At 51.6% G+C, this 18553-nt stretch overlaps 1 protein-coding gene across 1 annotated transcript in view; it reads right to left on the reverse strand.

Annotated features, from left to right (window-relative positions):
- SMS (spermine synthase) overlaps positions 1-18553 on the reverse strand; it is a 586561-nt gene that overhangs the window by 148158 nt on the left and 419850 nt on the right. The window contains exon 8 of the mRNA XM_085622475.1: positions 2608-2722. Within this exon, the coding sequence (XP_085478601.1) occupies positions 2608-2722 (115 nt within the window). The remainder of the gene's footprint in view (positions 1-2607; positions 2723-18553) is intronic.

Below are 18553 nucleotides of genomic sequence, written 5' to 3' on the forward strand. Positions count from 1 at the left end.
CTAGACTGCACCCAGAGAAAATAAAACGAAACCACTCAAAACACGAAACTCTAATACAGGGAAAAAGGGAAAAGAGAAACATTAACATTCCAAATCGAAGAAAAACTCACGAAGCAGAACAAACTGGATCTAAAACAGACAGTAAACCATCTAGCAATACCGAACAGTTGAAAAAATAAGATACCAAAAATGTTTCACAAACCACTAAGAAAATGGTGATATTTCCATGATTTAATTGTAACATTGCAAAAAACCAGCACAGACCAAAGGAGTTTTAATGATTACCGAGAGCCAAGACAATGGGTACGCTGGAGAATCTGGCGCATAAAAGTCGAGAAGGATTAAATCATAATGAATTTGATGAAGAAAATTCATAGAAAGGGGCTCATTACGATGGCAGATGGACTTCAGTCCGTCCGCCATCGTTACGGATTTGCGACCGACCACCTATGAGGCGGCCTCCTCACAATCCGAATTACAATGCGACTTCCACAACGGCGGTAGCATCACCTATATTTTGCAATGTGGCGGGGATGCGGTCAGCAGCCCCCACCACAATGCAAAATATAGGGTACAGACACATCCCTGCACTATGTGGCAGGCACGCTGCGGTGCCTACCATATGGTGCAGGGATATGTAGGGGGGGTACATCTCCCTACCCCAGGGATTAAGGGAGGCCCGCTACGGGCCCCCAAATCCGTTTCCGCCATTCGTTTTGCTGCTGTTTGTCTGCCGCAAAAATAACGGAGAAAAGGGATATCAGTCAGTCAGTCAGTCAGTCAATAGCTTTATTTCGATATAAAATCATAAAAGCATCACAATACAGAACAATTTTAGGATAAAAATATGGCTCATCGCGTCATAATAGTAAAAATGTGACAATACAATTATCCCCCAGAAGTTAAAACTAAAGCTATTTAATGCCTTGAAAAATTCATTTTAATTAATACGATTTAAGATAATAAAAATAGTTAAAATTCAGATAATTAATATTCGCTATCAAGGGCGAAGTATGACATTACGAATTTCAATGATCCTTTATTCATGCTCTATGGTAATCCTGGTCGGTTTAAGGACGCCCTTCATATAGCCCTGAGCCTGATTAGCCATGCTCGGCCCAAGAACTTCGCGACTCCGCAAACATATAGGGTTCTTGGGTCAGTTCTTAGTATAAGTAGGGCAACTCGATCGTCTAAAGTGTCTAATTGTTTGCAAATTGGCACAAGCCAGCAGGACCTAGCACTAGTATAAGCAGGGCAAACAAACATAAAATGTGCAATAATCTCTTTGGTGGTCCCGCAGGATGGGCATTCTGTGACAATCTGATTAGAGGGGCGCTACTTTACAGTAAATTCTTGGACTGTAAGTGAGCCGAATCTAAATTGGGTGTATAATGCCCTATCCCTTGGGGTCTGGATTACGTCCAGGTAGGGTTCGAGGCCTCTAGATGGCTTATGTTGAAGAAACTCTTCCGTGAGCTTTCCTAGGTTTGGGTTGCTAAGATCTCTGACATCTATCCAGTCCCAATAGATGCGTTTGAGCTCAGCTTTACTTGGCGGGGATTGAGTATCCCATGACTCCTCGAGACCCAGAGTCGTCATCAATGCCTTAACATTAGAGATCCATTTTATCTTTTTACCAATGTCCAACCCCATTATTTCAGTGAAAGCTTCGGCATATTTGGCGTACCCAATACAACAGGGGGCGGAGTTTGGCCAGGTTTTTATTGTGGCGCCTATCCAAATCGTATATCAAAGGAGTTAAAGGTGTACCCTGCGGTAGCATAATCAGGTCCCTAAAAAACTTATTTTCTGATCTGCTGAGCTCATCGAGGTTATCAAAACCCCACAGCTCGGCACCGTAAAGGGCCGAGCTAACTGCCTTAGCTCCATACACAGTGAGTGCCGAAGCAATAGGTCTAGTAAACGATGAGCGATGTTCTTTGCTCAGTGCCCCGGCCACTCGTTTGTGATTCAGGAGCATTTTGTCAAGACGGAACTTCCACTGTGCTTTTTCTGAAAGGCGTATGCCAAGATAATCAAAAGTAGCAACTCTCTCGAGATGGATTCTATCTAGAATGATGTTGTTCCTAAATGATTTGTGGAAATGACAGGGATATCATAATCCCTATGGCGGTGCCTGCAAAGCACCGCCGCAATGTTGGGCTATGTTTCTGTTCTGACAGGCGGTCGGAAGAGGACTGCCTGTCAGAACCGTGGCAGGCGGTCTTTACGACCACCACGCTACCCAACGATTCCCCCCGCCATCATAATATGGCGGAGGGGGAAAATAGCAGTATGATGGCGGAAGGCCCGCCATCGACCAGCTGTCGGTGGCGGGCCTTCCGCCATCGTAATGAGCCTCTAAGTTTCGTTTGGCAATGATGTACTATTAAATTACTAAAATTTCGTATTTCTGTTTACATTTTTTACTAAGTGGTTCTTCAATAAACCCAACTTTATTTGCATTGGTTGATGTATGCCTTTTGAAGATAACTTTAAAAGCAAAAATAGCAATACAATGATTTCACTCAACAAACAATGTACACAAGCAAGAGACTATGCCAACATCAAGAATAAATTGTATATCTAAGAAATAAAATTCACCTTCTTCAGGAGATGTTGAAATAGGAACAGCTGTCAGATCATTAATTACAAAATCAAAGGTCCTTCCTTCTTTGGCATACCTCTTCAATACTGGAATACAGTCTTCCACTAAAACCTACGGGAGAAATAAAAATTTAATCGAATTGATAATAAACGGTTGAAAAAAAAAGAAAAACAGAAAACTGTTTTTACTTAACAAGCAATTTGCATAAGCACGTTAACCCCTAATACCCTTGTTCCTTTATCTAGGTAGGGGGCACGTAGGTTTTATTAACATATTACCACCAGCTGAAAACGACATGAAGGAAGGTTACAGGTCTTGCAGCAGAAATCATGCAAGAACCTTCTGCACTTTCAGTCGACGTCTTCATTTATAACAACTAAGCAGCAGCGGCTTCTGCTTTAGGTCAGTGGGGCCCGTCCCTCTAATTTGCACAAAGTTAAATGTATTGAGTTTGTCTTATAAACATTGCAAACAGTTTGTGGCTGTCTGGCTCAGAAAAGCAGCCCACAGCACATGTTCGGACTTAAGTTTTCACAGCCCTTAGTTAACAAAGCAGATGGGCTGCTGGAAAGAGACTGGTGCCGAGGGAATTTTGGTCTCAAAGGGCGCTGGATATAGAACGCCTGCATGATGCGGTCATCTCTCAGATCCTTTGTTAGGGTGAAACCTCCTTTTTAGGTTTCGCCTGCACCGCGCTTGCGCTGTGCTAGTGAAATCTCTTATATTTAATATTTCTTAAAGAACAAGTTACTTACCTTCGGTAACGATGTATCTGTAAGAAACATTAGTTAGTTAGATTCCTCACCTTAGAATATCCCCAGGCGTCAGACTGGATCCGGAAGATTTTTGTAGCAATACCCCTTGCGCGTCGCTAGGCGTCGTCCGCGGCTCCGCGTCCGACGTTGGCGTCGTGCGCCGGAATGACGTCTGAGTACTTAGACGCCGCCCTCGCGCGCTGACGTCCGTTCTTGTACATAGCTTTCCGCGCCAGGAACGCAGAGCCATGCAAGAGACCGACACTGGTGCCAAAAAATCTAGGGCCCTGAAAAGGATAGCCTTAACCCTAGATGTCGGTTCGCAGAACGGGGAGGATGGGTGGGTCGGTGAGGAATCTAACTAACTAATGTTTCTTACAGATACATCGTTACCAAAGGTAAGTAACTTGTTCATCTGAAAGAAACACGTTAGTTAGATTCCTCACCTTAGAATAGATACCCAAGCAATACCAACTCCGGTGGTGGGTCTGCGAACCAAGATCACACCAGAAAGTCCTGGAGGACAGAACAGCCAAAGAAGCCATCCCTCCGGACTTGGCTGTCTAGGCAATAGTGCCTGGCAAACGTGTGCAGCGAAGCCCACGTCGCCACCTGACAGATGTCCTGCAAAGGGACTCCCTGTCCCAAAGCAGTAGTAGCCGCTGTGGCCCGAGTAGAATGGGCTCGCAGCCCAACAGGAGGGACCGTTTTTGCCAAGGAATAACAGGTTGTTATACACAAAACGACCCACCGGGAGATGGTCCGTTTGTGCACAGCTTTTCCTTTCTTTGCAACCACGTAGCCAACGAAAAGCTGGTCGTCCACTCGGAACTGTTTTGTGCGGTCCAAATAAAAGGAGAGCGCACGTTTTGGGTCCAGACGGTGGAGCCGCTCTTCCTCTTTGGAAGGATGCGGAGGCGGAAAGAAGGTGGGCAAGGTGACAGATTGCCCAAGATGAAAGGGGGTCACCACTTTCGGTAGAAAGGAAGGACGAGGCCGAAGGACAACCTTGTCCGGATGAACAGATAGAAAAGGAGGCTTGGACGATAGAGCCTGGAGCTCACTCACCCGTCTAGCCGAGGTGATGGCTACCAGGAAAGCAGTCTTAAGAGTCAGAAGACGAAGAGGGCAATTGTGAAGAGGCTCAAAGGGAGCGCACATCAGAAATGTTAAAACAAGATTTAAGTCCCACTGAGGCATTACGAAAGGGACAGGAGGGAACGTGTGAGTAATGCCTTTAAGAAAGCGTGACACTACAGGGGACTTGAAAAGAGAGGGCTGATCAGGAAGCCGTAAGAAGGCAGAGATGGCAGCAAGATAACCTTTCAAGGTGCCCAGGGCAGAGCCCTGCTGGGCCAAAGAAAGAAGAAAGAGGAGAACCTCAGAAAGTGGGGCGGAAAGGGGATCCACAGCCTTTGCTGTGCACCATGCCACAAATTTGTTCCACCGGCAGGCATATACCGTCTTTGTGGAGGGACGCCTGACTGCCAGAATGATATCACAGACTTCAGGAGGCAAGTCAAATGGCATCAATTGCTGCCGCTCAATCTCCACGCATGGAGGTGGAGGCTGGACAGGTTCGGGTGGAGGACCGTCCCCTGCTGCTGCGACAGAAGATCCTCCCGAAGGGGCAGACGTATCGGAGGATCGGTCAACATACTGAGTAGCTCGGGATACCAGTACCTTCGTGCCCAATCCGGAGCCACCAAGATGACTTGGGCCCGGTCGCGCCTGATCTTCTTCAGCACTCTGGGCAGAAGTGGTATAGGCGGAAAGGGTACAACAGACCGCAACTCCACTCGCGACGAAAAGCGTCGCCGAGCGAGTGCCGCCTTGGAAATTCCAACGAGCAGAACTGCTGACATTGCGCGTTCCCGTCGGTGGCAAATAGATCTAACCAAGGCTCTCCCCACAGCTGAAAGAGACCTTGCGCCACCTCGGAGTTCAGACGCCATTCGTGATCCATCATGCACCGGCGGCTGAGTTCGTCTGCTCTGGCGTTCAGAGAGCCCGCCAGATGTTGAACCACCAGGGTGATGCCCTGGTGTTCCAGCCATGTCCAGAGGCGCAGAGCCTCCTGACAAAGGGTCCACGACCCCACCCCGCCCTGTTTGTTGCAATACCACATGGCGGTGGTGTTGTCCGTGAACACCTGCACGACACTTCCCCGGACAGAGGGAAGGAAGGCTTTCAGTGCAAGTCGGATCGCTCTCAGCTCCAACAAGTTGATGTGGAGGCGAGACTCCGCCGGAGACCAGAGGCCTCTGATCTCCGCCTCTCCCATATGGCCACCCCATCCCAGGAGGGACGCATCCGTCACTATGACATGCTCCGGTAGGGAGAGGCTCTTGCCCGTGACCCAATCGCGGTCCGTGAGCCACCACTGCAACTGCTGTGCAGTGCCCTCCGAGATCAAGACATGGTCAGACAGGTTGCCGTGATGCTGGGCCCACTGAAACTTCAGGTCCCACTGCAGAGCCCACATGCGCCGCCTGGCGTGATGCACTAGTAGGATGCAGGAGGACATCAGCCCCAGAAGCCGCAACACTAGCCTGACCGAAACTCAGGATAGAGGCCGAAAGATGGGAATCAGGGCCTGTATATCCCGGACCCGCTGTTCCGGTGGATGAACCCGGAACTGCGCCGAATTGAGAACCGCTCCGATGAAGAGGAGCTTCTGAGAGGGGCTCAGGTGTGACTTCGGCACGTTGATGGAAAACCCCAGCAAATGCAGGAGATCCGCCGTAGTCTGGAGGTGGGAGACGACTGCGTCCTGCAAGTCCAACGCTACCATCCAGTCTCCAGGGTCTAGGGCAGCTAGAACCTGAGCCAAAGTCAACATTTTGAACCGTTCCTTCCGGAGGAAGGCATTGACGTTCCGGAGGTCCAAGATAGGGCGTAGGCCCCCTTTGCCCTTCTTGGGAACCAGAACGTAGTGGGACGATTTGCAGCACCCACCTGTCCGAAGTAATGGTACGCCAGTGGAGCAGGTGATGGCGAACCCGGCCTCCCACTGGCGAGGAATGGGCCTGAAAGCTCGGACTAGGAAGGCTTTGAGGCGGATGCTGCCGGGGTGGATGTGGACTGACCGCGTTGTCCTCCAGTACCGCCTCGGCGGAAACCACGTCCGCGACCGCATGCAGGCTGGTTCTGCGGCCGGTGGCTAGGCGGACGTGAGGAGGTGCCCCTTCCTTGGCCACGAAAGGAGCGAAAAGCGGACGTTTGTGGCCGCGGGGCCGAGAGGCCCAAGGACTTGGCCGTAGCCCGGGAGTCCTTGAAGCGAGCCAGCGCACTGTCCGCTTTCTCACCAAAAAGGCGAGTGCCATCAAAAGGCATGTCCATGAGAGTGCTCTGGACATCCCCTGAAAAGGACGTGGACCGCAGCCAGGCGTGACGGCGAAGCGCCACCGTGGTAGAAATCGCCCTACCCAGCGAGTCCGTAGTGTCGAGTCCACATCGGATTGCATGGCGCGCTGCATCTCTCCCATCGGCCAGAGCTGAGGAAAGCCGTGCCCGGGCCTCCTCCGGGCACAGGGGCAGCACGTCCTCCACCGTATCCCACAGAGAGTGGGAATAACGGTCCAAGAGACAGGCGGTGTTCAAAGACCGCAGGCCCAAACTGAGCGAGGAGAAAAGCTACTTACCGAACTGTTCCAGTCTCTTGGAATCCCGGTCCGGAGGAGCGGACGGGAAGGAGGATTGGGAGGTAGAGGCCTGGATAACCAGACTCTCGGGGGTAGGGTGTTGGGAAAGAAAACTGGGGTCGCCCAGAGCAGGGTGGTGGCGCCTGGCAACGTTCCTATCCACAGGAGGAACTGTGGAGGGCTTGGACCAGGTGCCCTGCAGAAGGTCAATGAGGGCCTCATTGAACTGCAGCAGAGGCTCAGTGGAGCATGCGGCAGACTGAAGCACCTCAGTGAGGATGTTAGTCCTCACAGCCACGGCAGGCAGCTCAAGCCCAAGGCCCGCGGCCACCTTGCGCAGCACCACAGAAAAAGCTGCACCCTCCTCCGAAGCCACAGTCGGAGGAGAGATGAATCCAGTGTCCGGTGAGGTATCCAAACCACTGGCCTCCCCCAGTTCATCTGCCCAGTCCTGTGAAAGTTGGCCCTGAAGGGCCAAAGGGTCCACGGACCCCTCCCAGTCGCTCCCGTCATCCGATTCCTGGTAAACAGGAGGAATGATCGGAGCCGGTCGATAGACAAAATGTGTCTCTAGCGGCGTCGGATGCGGCGTCGGGCGGCGCCGCACCGGCGTCAGGACCGGACAGGGGCTGAACCGGGGATCGACGTCGACCGGAGTCGGCATCTGAGGTGGCACCGGTGTCGACGCCGGCGGAGGAGGCGTGACGAGGTCGACCGGCGTCGCCTCGGGGACCTGCAGCGTCGGGGCCGGAGCCTCCAACGGGGCCGGAGCTGCCGGCGCGCAAGGTCGCCCAGTCGAGTCCGCGGGGCCCGAAGGCGCGCCAGCGGGCGTCGACGGCGGGGCCAGGCTCCTCATGGCCGAGAGGAAGGCACTGACCTCCGCCGGCGTCGCGTCAGTCCCAGGGACCGGCGGGTATGGGGACGTGCGTGGCGCCTGCGGCTCCGGCGGAGCCGCGGGGGTGGAACCACCCTGACCCTCGGCCGAGTCACGCGACCGGCGAGGGGAGTCCGAAGAGCGGTGTCGCCTCTTGGACTTCTTGGAACGCTTCGACTTACCCGAAGACTTCGAGCCAGACGAGCGACGATGTCGAGTGCGGCTCCACGACCGATCCTTGGACCTCCTCCTGGACCGGGATCGAGAGGGGCGCGGAGCCGAGTGGCGAAGCTCGAGAAGCTTACGGGACTGCTCCCGCCTAGCTTTCGAGGTCAGGGCCATACAATCGGAGCACGACTCCGCGTCGTGGTCGAGGCCCAAACAATACAGGCACCGGCGGTGATGATCGGTCACCGACATCAGTCGGTGACAGTCGTCGCAGGCCTTGAAACCAGGCATCCTACCGGCACCAGAGTCGAGAAAGTGACCAAAAAGAGTCAAAAAAAGTTGGTCAAAAAATGACTAAAGGGGTAGCTCTCCCGGATCGGCGCTTACTGGCGCGGAAAAAAGAAGAACTAACGTCAGCGCGCGAGGGCGGCGTCTAAGTACTCCGACGACGTCATTCCGGCGCACGACGCCAACGACGGACGCGGAGCCGCAGACGACGCCTAGCGACGCGCAAGGGGTATTGCTACAAAAATCTTCCGGATCCAGTCTGACGCCTGGGGATATTCTAAGGTGAGGAATCTAACTAACGTGTTTCTTTCAGATAGGGGGCTCTTATCAGTTCCCAACGCTGAATTACTATGTTCATTCGCTTTTATGTGGAACTTTTTTTTAACTTCCCCTGGCTGCACGCATTTACGTTACTTCTACTAAAGCTGTTCACACTATTAAAGGTCCATTAACTGTCAAGATAAGATCTCTTCCCACTGAAAAGGCAGACAGCTTCTAACAGTATCCTTGAATGCTTGCTTTTTATTACTTAGCAGATGCTTTAGCCTTAGAACGTTTGTGGCACTTTTTATTTGCACTTTGTAGGCATTATCGGATTTATTTTTTTCAACTTAATCTATTTGGTCATTATGATCAAATTCTAAATGTGGTTATAAACATTGCATGTTAAAAATAAATTATCATACAAGAGCTATGCTATATTTTACTGCTAAACAGGCAGCCACAAGTGCAGTTACCTTGCAGGCAATAGGGTCATGATTTAAATGGTGCAGCAGGTGGTGTGGCACCGGGGCCAAAAGTTGTCAGATATCCCCTAAACACCTAATATTGCTATATTTTACTACTACACATGCAGACACAATTGCAGTTATCTTGCAGTTAAAAGGGGTTTGAATTGAATGATATAGCAGGTGCAGTGGAGCCGGGGCCAATAGCTCTAGGAGCCCCACTAAACGCAGAATATGGCTAAATTTTAGTAGTAAACAGGCAGTCACGATTTCAGTTTTCTAGCAGGCACTAGGACCATGATTTCAATAGTGCTGCAGTTGCAGTGGCACCAGGGCCAAAAGTTGCCAGACCTCCTCTAAACACCACATTTTGCTATATTGAACTACTAAATAAACAGTCACAAGTGCAGTTACCTTGCAGGCACTAGGGGCATGATTTGAATGATGCAGCAGGTGCAGTAACACCTGGCTGAAAATTTTAGGAACCCTTCTAAGCAACAAATATTGCAATATTTTACTACTAAACAGGCAGTCACAAATGCAGTTATCTTGCAGGGGCAAGATTTAAATGGTGCAGCAGCCTTCACGGCGAGTTTTGGTAACAATCCGATGCAGAGTACCACCCTTGACGAAAGTTTGACAATAGGGGGTCTCTCTCCCATTAACTCGCCATTTTAAGCATTGCTTTTGATGAAACTCAACAAACGAATGTACGTTACTTAGAGATACCCTATGATTGGAAATTACAGATTCCAAATATAACCTACTCTGGTACAGAGGGTAAATATAATTCTTGGGATCAGATTGGTCCTGAAGATTGCTGGTGTGACCCAACACTGTGGGCACTTTAGCACAGCTGAAACATGTCAACTCTTTGGCAGTAAAGAGGGAGGAAGGGACTCAAAGTTCTCCTATCACCACCATCCTTCACGTTTTTAGACCTAGACAGAGGGTCCAGGAATACATTGGTGCACAGAGTCACCACCGAGCTAGTTTTATACCTTTGCTGCACTTTATTTCGGTGATCCCAATGCATATTAAGCTATAATTTCTTTTTTATGTGTGTATTGTCTTCCCCTCCCTGTTGCTCCACCGCAGGCATTGGTCTGCGCAGGGGTGCATTGTAAGCAAGCACAATAATGAAGCTGATCACAATTTTGTGAGTGAGGGCAGTATTTATACACAGAGCATGTGCCACCTTTCTATCACTCTTCGCTACTCCTCCTTGTGTGTTGTAGTTATGTGATTGGGGAGGCCAGAGTAGAGAGATTTAGCCTCTCACCCCTTCATAGTGTGTGGAACTCCTGTAAACACAGAATATTGTTATTATATCAATTAATTATATTAATTTCCTTTCATTTTTCAAAATATTGCAATTATTTACCCTCACTATACCACTAGCAACATCAATATATATTGCCTTTTTGTACATAAAGTCATAACACTAACAGAATGTTTTTGTAACTTATACCGATCAACTACTCAGCAAACTACAACTTACAACAAAAAGCTTATTAATCACATAGATGAAACCAAATGCATTTACCAATGCTTGTTACATCTCATGCTCTTAATTTTTTTATTTGAAGACACACTGCCTGCCTAGTGACTTTAATTGACTGGGGGAACCGGTTCGAGTCTCAGCGTAGGATCAACATCATGTGATTCTGGGCAAATCGATTAATCTCCCGGTGTGTTAAAAAATAACTGAGTCCTTATGTAAATGTAAATGGTGCTCATGTAAAGCACTCCAATACTTTCCAGTAGAGTTTGAGCTATATAAAACTGCAAAAAAAATGTAGCGTTTGCTCCAAATAAATACAGCGCATGTAAATTGCACCTTAATCAGGTTCTTATTCCGCATGTTGTATTCACGATTAAACGAGGGGTGGGCGGAATTTGCGTAGTCCCGCTATGCAAAGCTCGGCCAAACGGTAAAAAAGCTCCGCGAGCACGCAGAGTTCAGTGAACATGCGGAATTGCTTGTTCCGCCCGTTCGCGATGCTTTTTTCCTGTTCGTGAACGCTGTATGCTGGTCGGGGGGAAATATCTTGCGAACAGGCATTTTGAAAGCGCGAACAAGCAAAAAACGTAAGCGAAGCCGAGGATCGTGGAATTTTCGGCAATTACGCGTTCTCCGCAGAACGCAAAATTACCCAAATTCTGCAAATTCCGCAAGCGGAACGGAATTTACTGCCCAGGCCTAGATTAAACCACCGCCCACTCTCAACATGGTGCATTGTAATATGGCTTTCCTATTACCACACTGCTTTTCCTTGCAATAACTTGACATATTCTCCCCCCTGTACCTTACCAGACCCTGCACTCGCTATCCAATGTTATTTGTGACTTTAAAGGCTCTGTACACAGTCTCCCTCGTGGCATGGTTCTTCACTGTCCTTACTGCATAAGTCTCCCTGTGCCAGTACTGGTTGCTTTGTCGGCATGATCAGATAACAAAAATTCTATGAAATTGTGTGTTCTGATCTCTCCTGTCACCCAGGCCCCCAAGTCTGTCATCTCTGGGTCTCACCCTGTCCTAGAGCACAGTGCAGGCTTCTATGAACTTTTAGCCAGTGGGCTGGATGAATAAACTGTACTTCTGCACGTTTTTCTATTGGGTGAACGAGGCCACAAAGTGAACAGAGCGCGCACATGAGAAGCATCTGCAGGGGAGAGGAAATTGGTACAGTTAAAACATATTTAAAGTTAGGCGTGTAGTACATTTTGCCACTGTGCTGGTAAATGCCACAACCCTCTCTAATCCCACAAGGGAGAGATGATAGACTGGATCAGGTTGCTTTCTCATTCAGTGCAATTCATGATGGCTGTTTTAGCCCCACCTGCTACTGAAACTACGTCACCACAAATTTGAACTGATCTTCTAATAAGGTCAATACAATTAAGAATTTCAATAAGGAAATCTTACTAAACACAGTGAGCTTGATAATGTTGATATCTGATGCACCTTTACATGCACAACTTCTTAAAACTCTGGCTAGTTGACAGAATAAGATATGTGCTTGTAGGACTTAATATTTTGAAAGCCAGGGCATTCTTCAGTCTTTCCTCTTCTATTTTTTCAAACGAATTAGAGATAATTTACTGAAGCAAAGTGCCAGAGCAAAGGCACAGAAGAGAAGTGGAGGCAGATAATATAAAAAAAACTAATGGCACACCACTTTTACTAAAGTGGGTACTCTTCTCTTGCTTCAATTGTGCACCTTCCCCCTGCATCTCTGGAAGTTGATGACACATAAAAGAAAAACAATAGGAACATGAACGGATTTTGTTAATACGGCCCGACAAACTGTGCATGAAAACACAGATTAATACTCTGTTACCCACCGTGCTATAAGTTATAAAAACTAATAAAACAAATATATGGTGGATAACCGCGAATATGAATTAGTCTTTGACAAATGGATAAAGAATCCTAAATGTTGCGCACTTAATGGCCATATCACGAGTTTCATATAACATGGACCTGACGTATTGTGCAGCACAGCATTTTACATGGGATGAACATAAAAAAAGCAACAGTACAAACAATATACCCATGCATAATGTGGCCAAGCACACAAAATGTACATAGTGTACAGCTTGCGGTTACCGAATAACATCATTTTCCATGAAGTGGGATACATTCAAGTCAAAAGAAAAACAAAATCAAGAGCCATTAATTGAACTGGGGGAAGTTCTGTTCGAATAACACATTTCTGCTCTCCCTTGAAGGCTGTCTCGAATGGGCTTGTCCCGACAATTGGTGTGATGGAACTCAAAGCCTTGGGAGTAGTGCCCAATAAAAATTACTTGGGTGTTTTTTCCACCTGAAAGATCACATTTTTAAAGAGGAGGTTGTCTAAGATCCTAAGGTACTGCTGACCTAACAAAATGCCAGTTTATGTGCAAGATGAACAAGTTACTTACCTTCGGTAACGATATATCTATAAGAAACATTAGTTAGTTAGATTCCTCACCTAGGAATATCCCCAGGCGTCAGGCTGGATCCGGAAAGATTTTGTGTCAGCAATACCTTTGCGAGTCGCTAGGCGTCGTCTGCGGCTCCGCGTCCGTCGTCGGCGTCGTGCGCCGGAATGACGTCGGAGTACTTAGACGCCGCCCTCGCACGCGGACGACAGTTCTTGTACATAGCTTTCCTCGCCAGGAACGCAGAGCCATGCAAGAGACCGACACAGGTGCCAAAAAGTCTAGGGCCCTGAAAAGGGTAACCTTAACCCTAGATGTCGGTTCGCAGAACGGGAGGATGGGTGGGTCGGTGAGGAATCTAACTAACTAATGTTTCTTACAGATATATTGTTACCGAAGGTAAGTAACTTGTTAATCTGAAAGAAACACGTTAGATTCCTCACCTTAGAATAGATACCCCAGCAATACCAACCCCGGTGGTGGGTCTGCGAACCAAGATCACACCAGAAAGTCCTGGAGAACAGAACGGCCAAAGAAGCCGTCTCTCCGGACTTGGCTGTCCAGGGAATAATGCTTGGCAAACGTGTGCAGCGAGGCCCACGTTGCTGCCTGACAGATGTCCTGCAAGGGGACTCCCCGAGCCTGGGCAGTTGTCGCCGCCGTGGCCCGAGTGAAATGGGCCCTCAGCCTTACAGGAGGTTCCTTTTTAGCCAAGGAATAACAAGCTTTGATTCACAATACGACCCACCGAGAGATGGTTCGCTTGTGTACCGTCCTCCCCTTCTTAGCGCCCAGTTAGCCCACAAAGAGCTAGTCATCCACCCAGAACTGCTTGGTGCGGTCCAAATAAAAGGACAGCGTCCGTTTTGGGTCCAGACGGTGGAGCCTCTCTTCCTCTTTCGAAGGAGGCGGAAAGAAGTTGGGCAACATGACAGACTGCCCGATGTGGAAGGCAGTCACCACCTTAGGAAGAAAGGAAGGACGAGTCCGGAGAACAACTTTGTCCGGATGGACAGAAAGGAAAGGAGGCTTAGAAGATAGAGTCTGGAGCTCACTCACCGTTCTAGCAGAGGTGATGGCAACCAGGAAAGCAGTCTTAAGAGTCAGAAGACGAAGGGGACAATTATGAAGTGACTCAAAGGGAGCGCACATCAGATATGTCAATACCAGGTTCAAATCCCACTGAGGCATTACGAAAGGGACAGGAGGAAACATGTGAGTAATGCCCTTGAAGAAGCGAGAAACAACAGGGGATTTGAAAAGAGAAGGCTGATCAGGAAGCCGTAAGAAAGCAGAGATAGCTGAAAGATAACCTTTAAGAGTGCCCAGAGCAGAGCCCTGCTGGGCCATGGAAAGAAGAAAGAGGAGAACCTCAGAAAGAGGGGCGGAAAGTGGATCCACAGCCTTTGCTGTGCACGATGCCACAAATTTGTTCCACCTGCAGGCGTATACCGATTTTGTGGAGGGACGCCTGGCTGCCAGAATCACATCGCAGACTTCAGGAGGCAAGTCAAATGGCATCAACTGTCGCCGTTCAATCTCCACGCATGGAGGTGGAGACTGGACAGGTTCGGTGGAGGACCGTCCCCTGCTGCTGCGACAGAAGGTCCTCCCGAAGAGGCAGTCGTATCGGGGGATCGATCGACAGACTGAGTAGCTCGGGGTACCAGTACCTTCGTGCCCAATCCGGAGCCACCAAGATGACTTGGACCCGGTCGCGCCTGATCTTCTTCAGCACTCTGGGCAGAAGTGGTATAGGCGGAAAGGCGTACAACAGACCGCAACTCCACTCGCGACGAAAGGCGTCCCCGAGCGAGTGCCGCCTTGGAAACTCCAACGCGCAAAACTGCTGAAATTGCGTGTTCTCTTCGGTGGCGTATAGATCTAACCAAGGCTCTCCCCACTGCCGAAAGAGGCCTTGCGCCACGTCCGAGTTGAGACGCCATTCGTGATCCATCATGCACCGGCGGCTGAGTTCGTCTGCTCTGGCGTTCAGAGAGCCCGCCAGATGTTGAACCACCAGGGTGATGCCCTGGTGTTCCAGCCATGTCCAGAGGCGCAGAGCCTCCTGACAAAGGGTCCACGACCCCACCCCGCCCTGTTTGTTGCAATACCACATGGCGGTGGTGTTGTCCGTGAACACCTGCACTACACTTCCCCGGACAACGGGAAGGAATGCCTTCAGTGCAAGTCGGATCGCTCTCAGCTCCAAAAGATGGATATGGAGGCGAGACTCCGCCGGAGACCAGAGACCTCTGATCTCCGCCTCCCCCATGTGGCCCCCCCATCCCATGAGGGATGCATCCGTCACAACTACGTGCTCCAGTTGAGGTAGGGAGAGGGATCTGCCACTGACCCAATCGCGGTCCGTGAGCCACCACTGCAACGGTCTTGCAGTGCCCTCCGAGATCAAGACATGGTCAGACAGGTTGCCCTGATGCTGGGCCCACTGAAACTTCAGGTCCCACTGCAGAGCCCGCATTCGCCACCTGGCGTGATGCACTAACAGGATGCATGAGGCCATCAGACCCAGAAGCCGCAGCACCAACCTGACCGAAACCCGGGATAGAGGCCGAAAGATGGGAAGCAGAGCCTGAATATCCCGGACCCGCTGTTCCGGAGGATAAGTCCGGAACTGCGCCGAGTCCAGAACCGCCCGATTAAGAGGAGCGTTTGGGAGCGACTCTGATGCGACTTCGGCACATTGATGGAGAACCCCAGCAAATGCAGGAGGTCAGACGTAGTCTGGAGGTGGGAGACGACTTGCTGGGGCGAGCCCGCCTTCAACAACCAGTCGTCGAGATAGGGGAAGACTGGAACCCCTGATCTGCGCAGATGAGCTGCGACCACCGCCATCACTTTCGTGAACAACCGAGGGGCACTGGTGAGGCCGAAGGGGAGCACGGTAAACTGAAAATGCTCCTGACCCACCGTGAACCGGAGGTAACGCCAGTGGGCCGGCAGGACAGGGGATGTGGAAATAAGCGTCCTACAAGTCCAACGCTACCATCCAGTCTCCAGGGTCTAGGGCAGCCAGAACCTGAGCTAAGGTGAGCATCTTGAACCTCTCCTTCCGGAGGAAGGTGTTGACGCTCCTGAGGTCCAAGATAGGGCGTAGGCTCCCTTTGCCCTTCTTGGGAACCAGAAAGTAGTGGGAATAACAACCACGACCTACTTCTGGACCAGGAACGCGCTCGACTGCCCCTTTGGCCAAGAGGGCCGCAACTTCCTCCTGTAGAAGATTCAAGTGATCCCCCGACATGCGGTGGCACTGTGGTGGCATGGCTGGAGGAGTCGTCTCGAAGGGGAGGGAGTAGCCCCTTCGGACGATTTGCAGCACCCACCTGTCTGAAGTGATGGAACGCCAGTGGAGCAGGTGATGGCGAACTCTGCCTCCCACTGGCGTGGAATGGACCTGAAAGCACGGACTAGGAGGGCTTTGAGGCGGATGCTGCTGGGGTGGATGTGGATGGACCGGCACGTTGTCCCCCTGTACCGCCTCGGCGGAATCCACGTCCGCGACCGCGTGGATGTTGGTTCTGTGGCCTGTGGCTAGGCGGACGTGAGGGTGCGCCCCTTCCTTGGCCACGAAAGGGGCGAAAAGCGGAACTTTGCGGGCGTGGGCCGAGAGACCCAAGGACTTGGCCGTAGCCCTGGAGTCCTTTAAGCGCTCCAGCGCACTGTCCGCTTTGTCGCCAAAGAGGCGACTGCCATCAAAGGGCATGTCCATGAGGGTGCTCTGGACATCCCCGGAAAAAGTTGTGTACCGCAGCCAGGCGTGACGACGAAGCGCCACTGTGGACGACATTGCCCTGCCTAGCGAGTCCGTCGTGTCCAAACCTCATCGGGTGGCATACCGTGCTGCGTCCCGCCCCTCGGCAAGAGCCTGGGCGAGCCGTGTCCGGGCCTCCTCCGGACACTGGGGCAGCACGTCCTCCACCGTATCCCACAGAGAGTGGGAGTAACGGTCCAAGAGACAAGCGGTGTTAATAGACCGCAGCCCTAAACTAAGGGAGGAGAACAGCTTTTTACCAAACTGCTCCAGTCTCTTGGATTCCTGATCCGGGGGAGCGGACAGGATGGAGGTCTGGGAAGTAGAGGCCTGGATAACCAGGCTCTCAGGCGTGCGGTGTTGGGACAGGAAACTGGGGTCGCCCGGTGCAGGGCGGTGGCGCCGGGCCACGTTCCGGTCCACAGGAGGTACTGTGGAGGGCTTGGACCAGGTGCCCTTCAGAACGTCCATTAGTGCTTTGCTAAACGGCAGCAGAGGCTCCGAGGAGCTTGCTGACGGTTGGAGCACTTCAGTGAGGAGGATAGTCCTCACGGCCACAGTAGGTAGCTCCAGCCCCAGGGCTTCGCCCGCCTTACGCATTGCCACAGAAAAGGTTGCACCATCCTCCGAAGCCACGGTCGGAGGAGAGATGAAGCCAGGGGAGGTGTCAAGGCCCCTGGCATCCCCCAGCTCATCTGCCCAGTCCTGTGATAACTGACCCTGGTGGGCCAGAAGGTCATCAGACCCCTCCCAGTCGCCACCGTCATCCGATTCCTGGTAAACAGGTGGAATGATTGGAGCCGGGCGGAAGTTGAAATGGTCACCCTTCAGCGTCGGATGCGGCACCGGACGGCGCCGCACCGGCATCGGGCCCGGACCGGGACTGAACTGGGGAATGGCGTCGTCCGGAGACGGCGACGGGGGTGGCACCTGTGTCGGCGCCGGCAGAGGAGGGGTCGTGAGGTCGACCGGCACCGACTGAGATCCAGGCCTGGATCCCGCGGGGACCTGCGGCGTCGGGACCGGAGTCGACGACAGCGCCGGGGCTGGAGCCGCCGGCTCGCTAGGCTTCCCAGTCCAGCCCGCAGGACCCGAAGGCACGCCGGCAGGCGTCGACGGCGGAGCCAGGCCCTTCATGGCCGAGAGGAAGGCACTGATCTCCGCCAGAGTCGCGTCAGTCCCATGGACCGGCGGGTATGGGGACGGACGCGGCTCCTGCGGCTCTGACGGAGCTGCGGGGGTGGTACCACCCGGACCCTCGACCGAGTCGCGCGACCGGCGAGGGGAGTCCAAAGAGCAATGTCGTCTCTTGGACTTCTTACTATGCTTCGACTTACCCGAAGACTTGGAACCCGATGAGAGGTGATGATGGCCGAGTGCCGGAGCTCGAGAAGCTTGCGGGACCGCTCCCGCCTAGCCTTCGAGGTCAAGGCCCGGCAGTCGAGGCACGACTCCGCATCGTGGTCGGCCCCAAGGCAGTAAAGGCACCGGCGGTGGTGGTCCGTTACCGACATCAGTCGGTGACAGGAGTCACAGGCTTTGAAACCAGGCATCCTACCAGCACCAGATCGAATCGACGAGATTAGACAAAAGAGTCCAAAAAGTTTAGTCAAAAAGTGACTAAAAGGGTAAGCTCTTCCCGGATCGGCGCTGTGTGGTGTGGAAAAAAGAAGAACTGACGTCAGCGCGCGAGGGCGGCGTCTAAGTACTCCGACGTCGTCATTCCGGCGCACGACGCAGACGACGGACGCGGAGCCGCAGACGCCTAGCGACGCGCAAAGGG

The sequence above is a fragment of the Triturus cristatus genome, chromosome 8 (assembly GCF_964204655.1).
Source record: "Triturus cristatus chromosome 8, aTriCri1.1, whole genome shotgun sequence".
Lineage (NCBI taxonomy): Eukaryota > Metazoa > Chordata > Amphibia > Caudata > Salamandridae > Triturus > Triturus cristatus.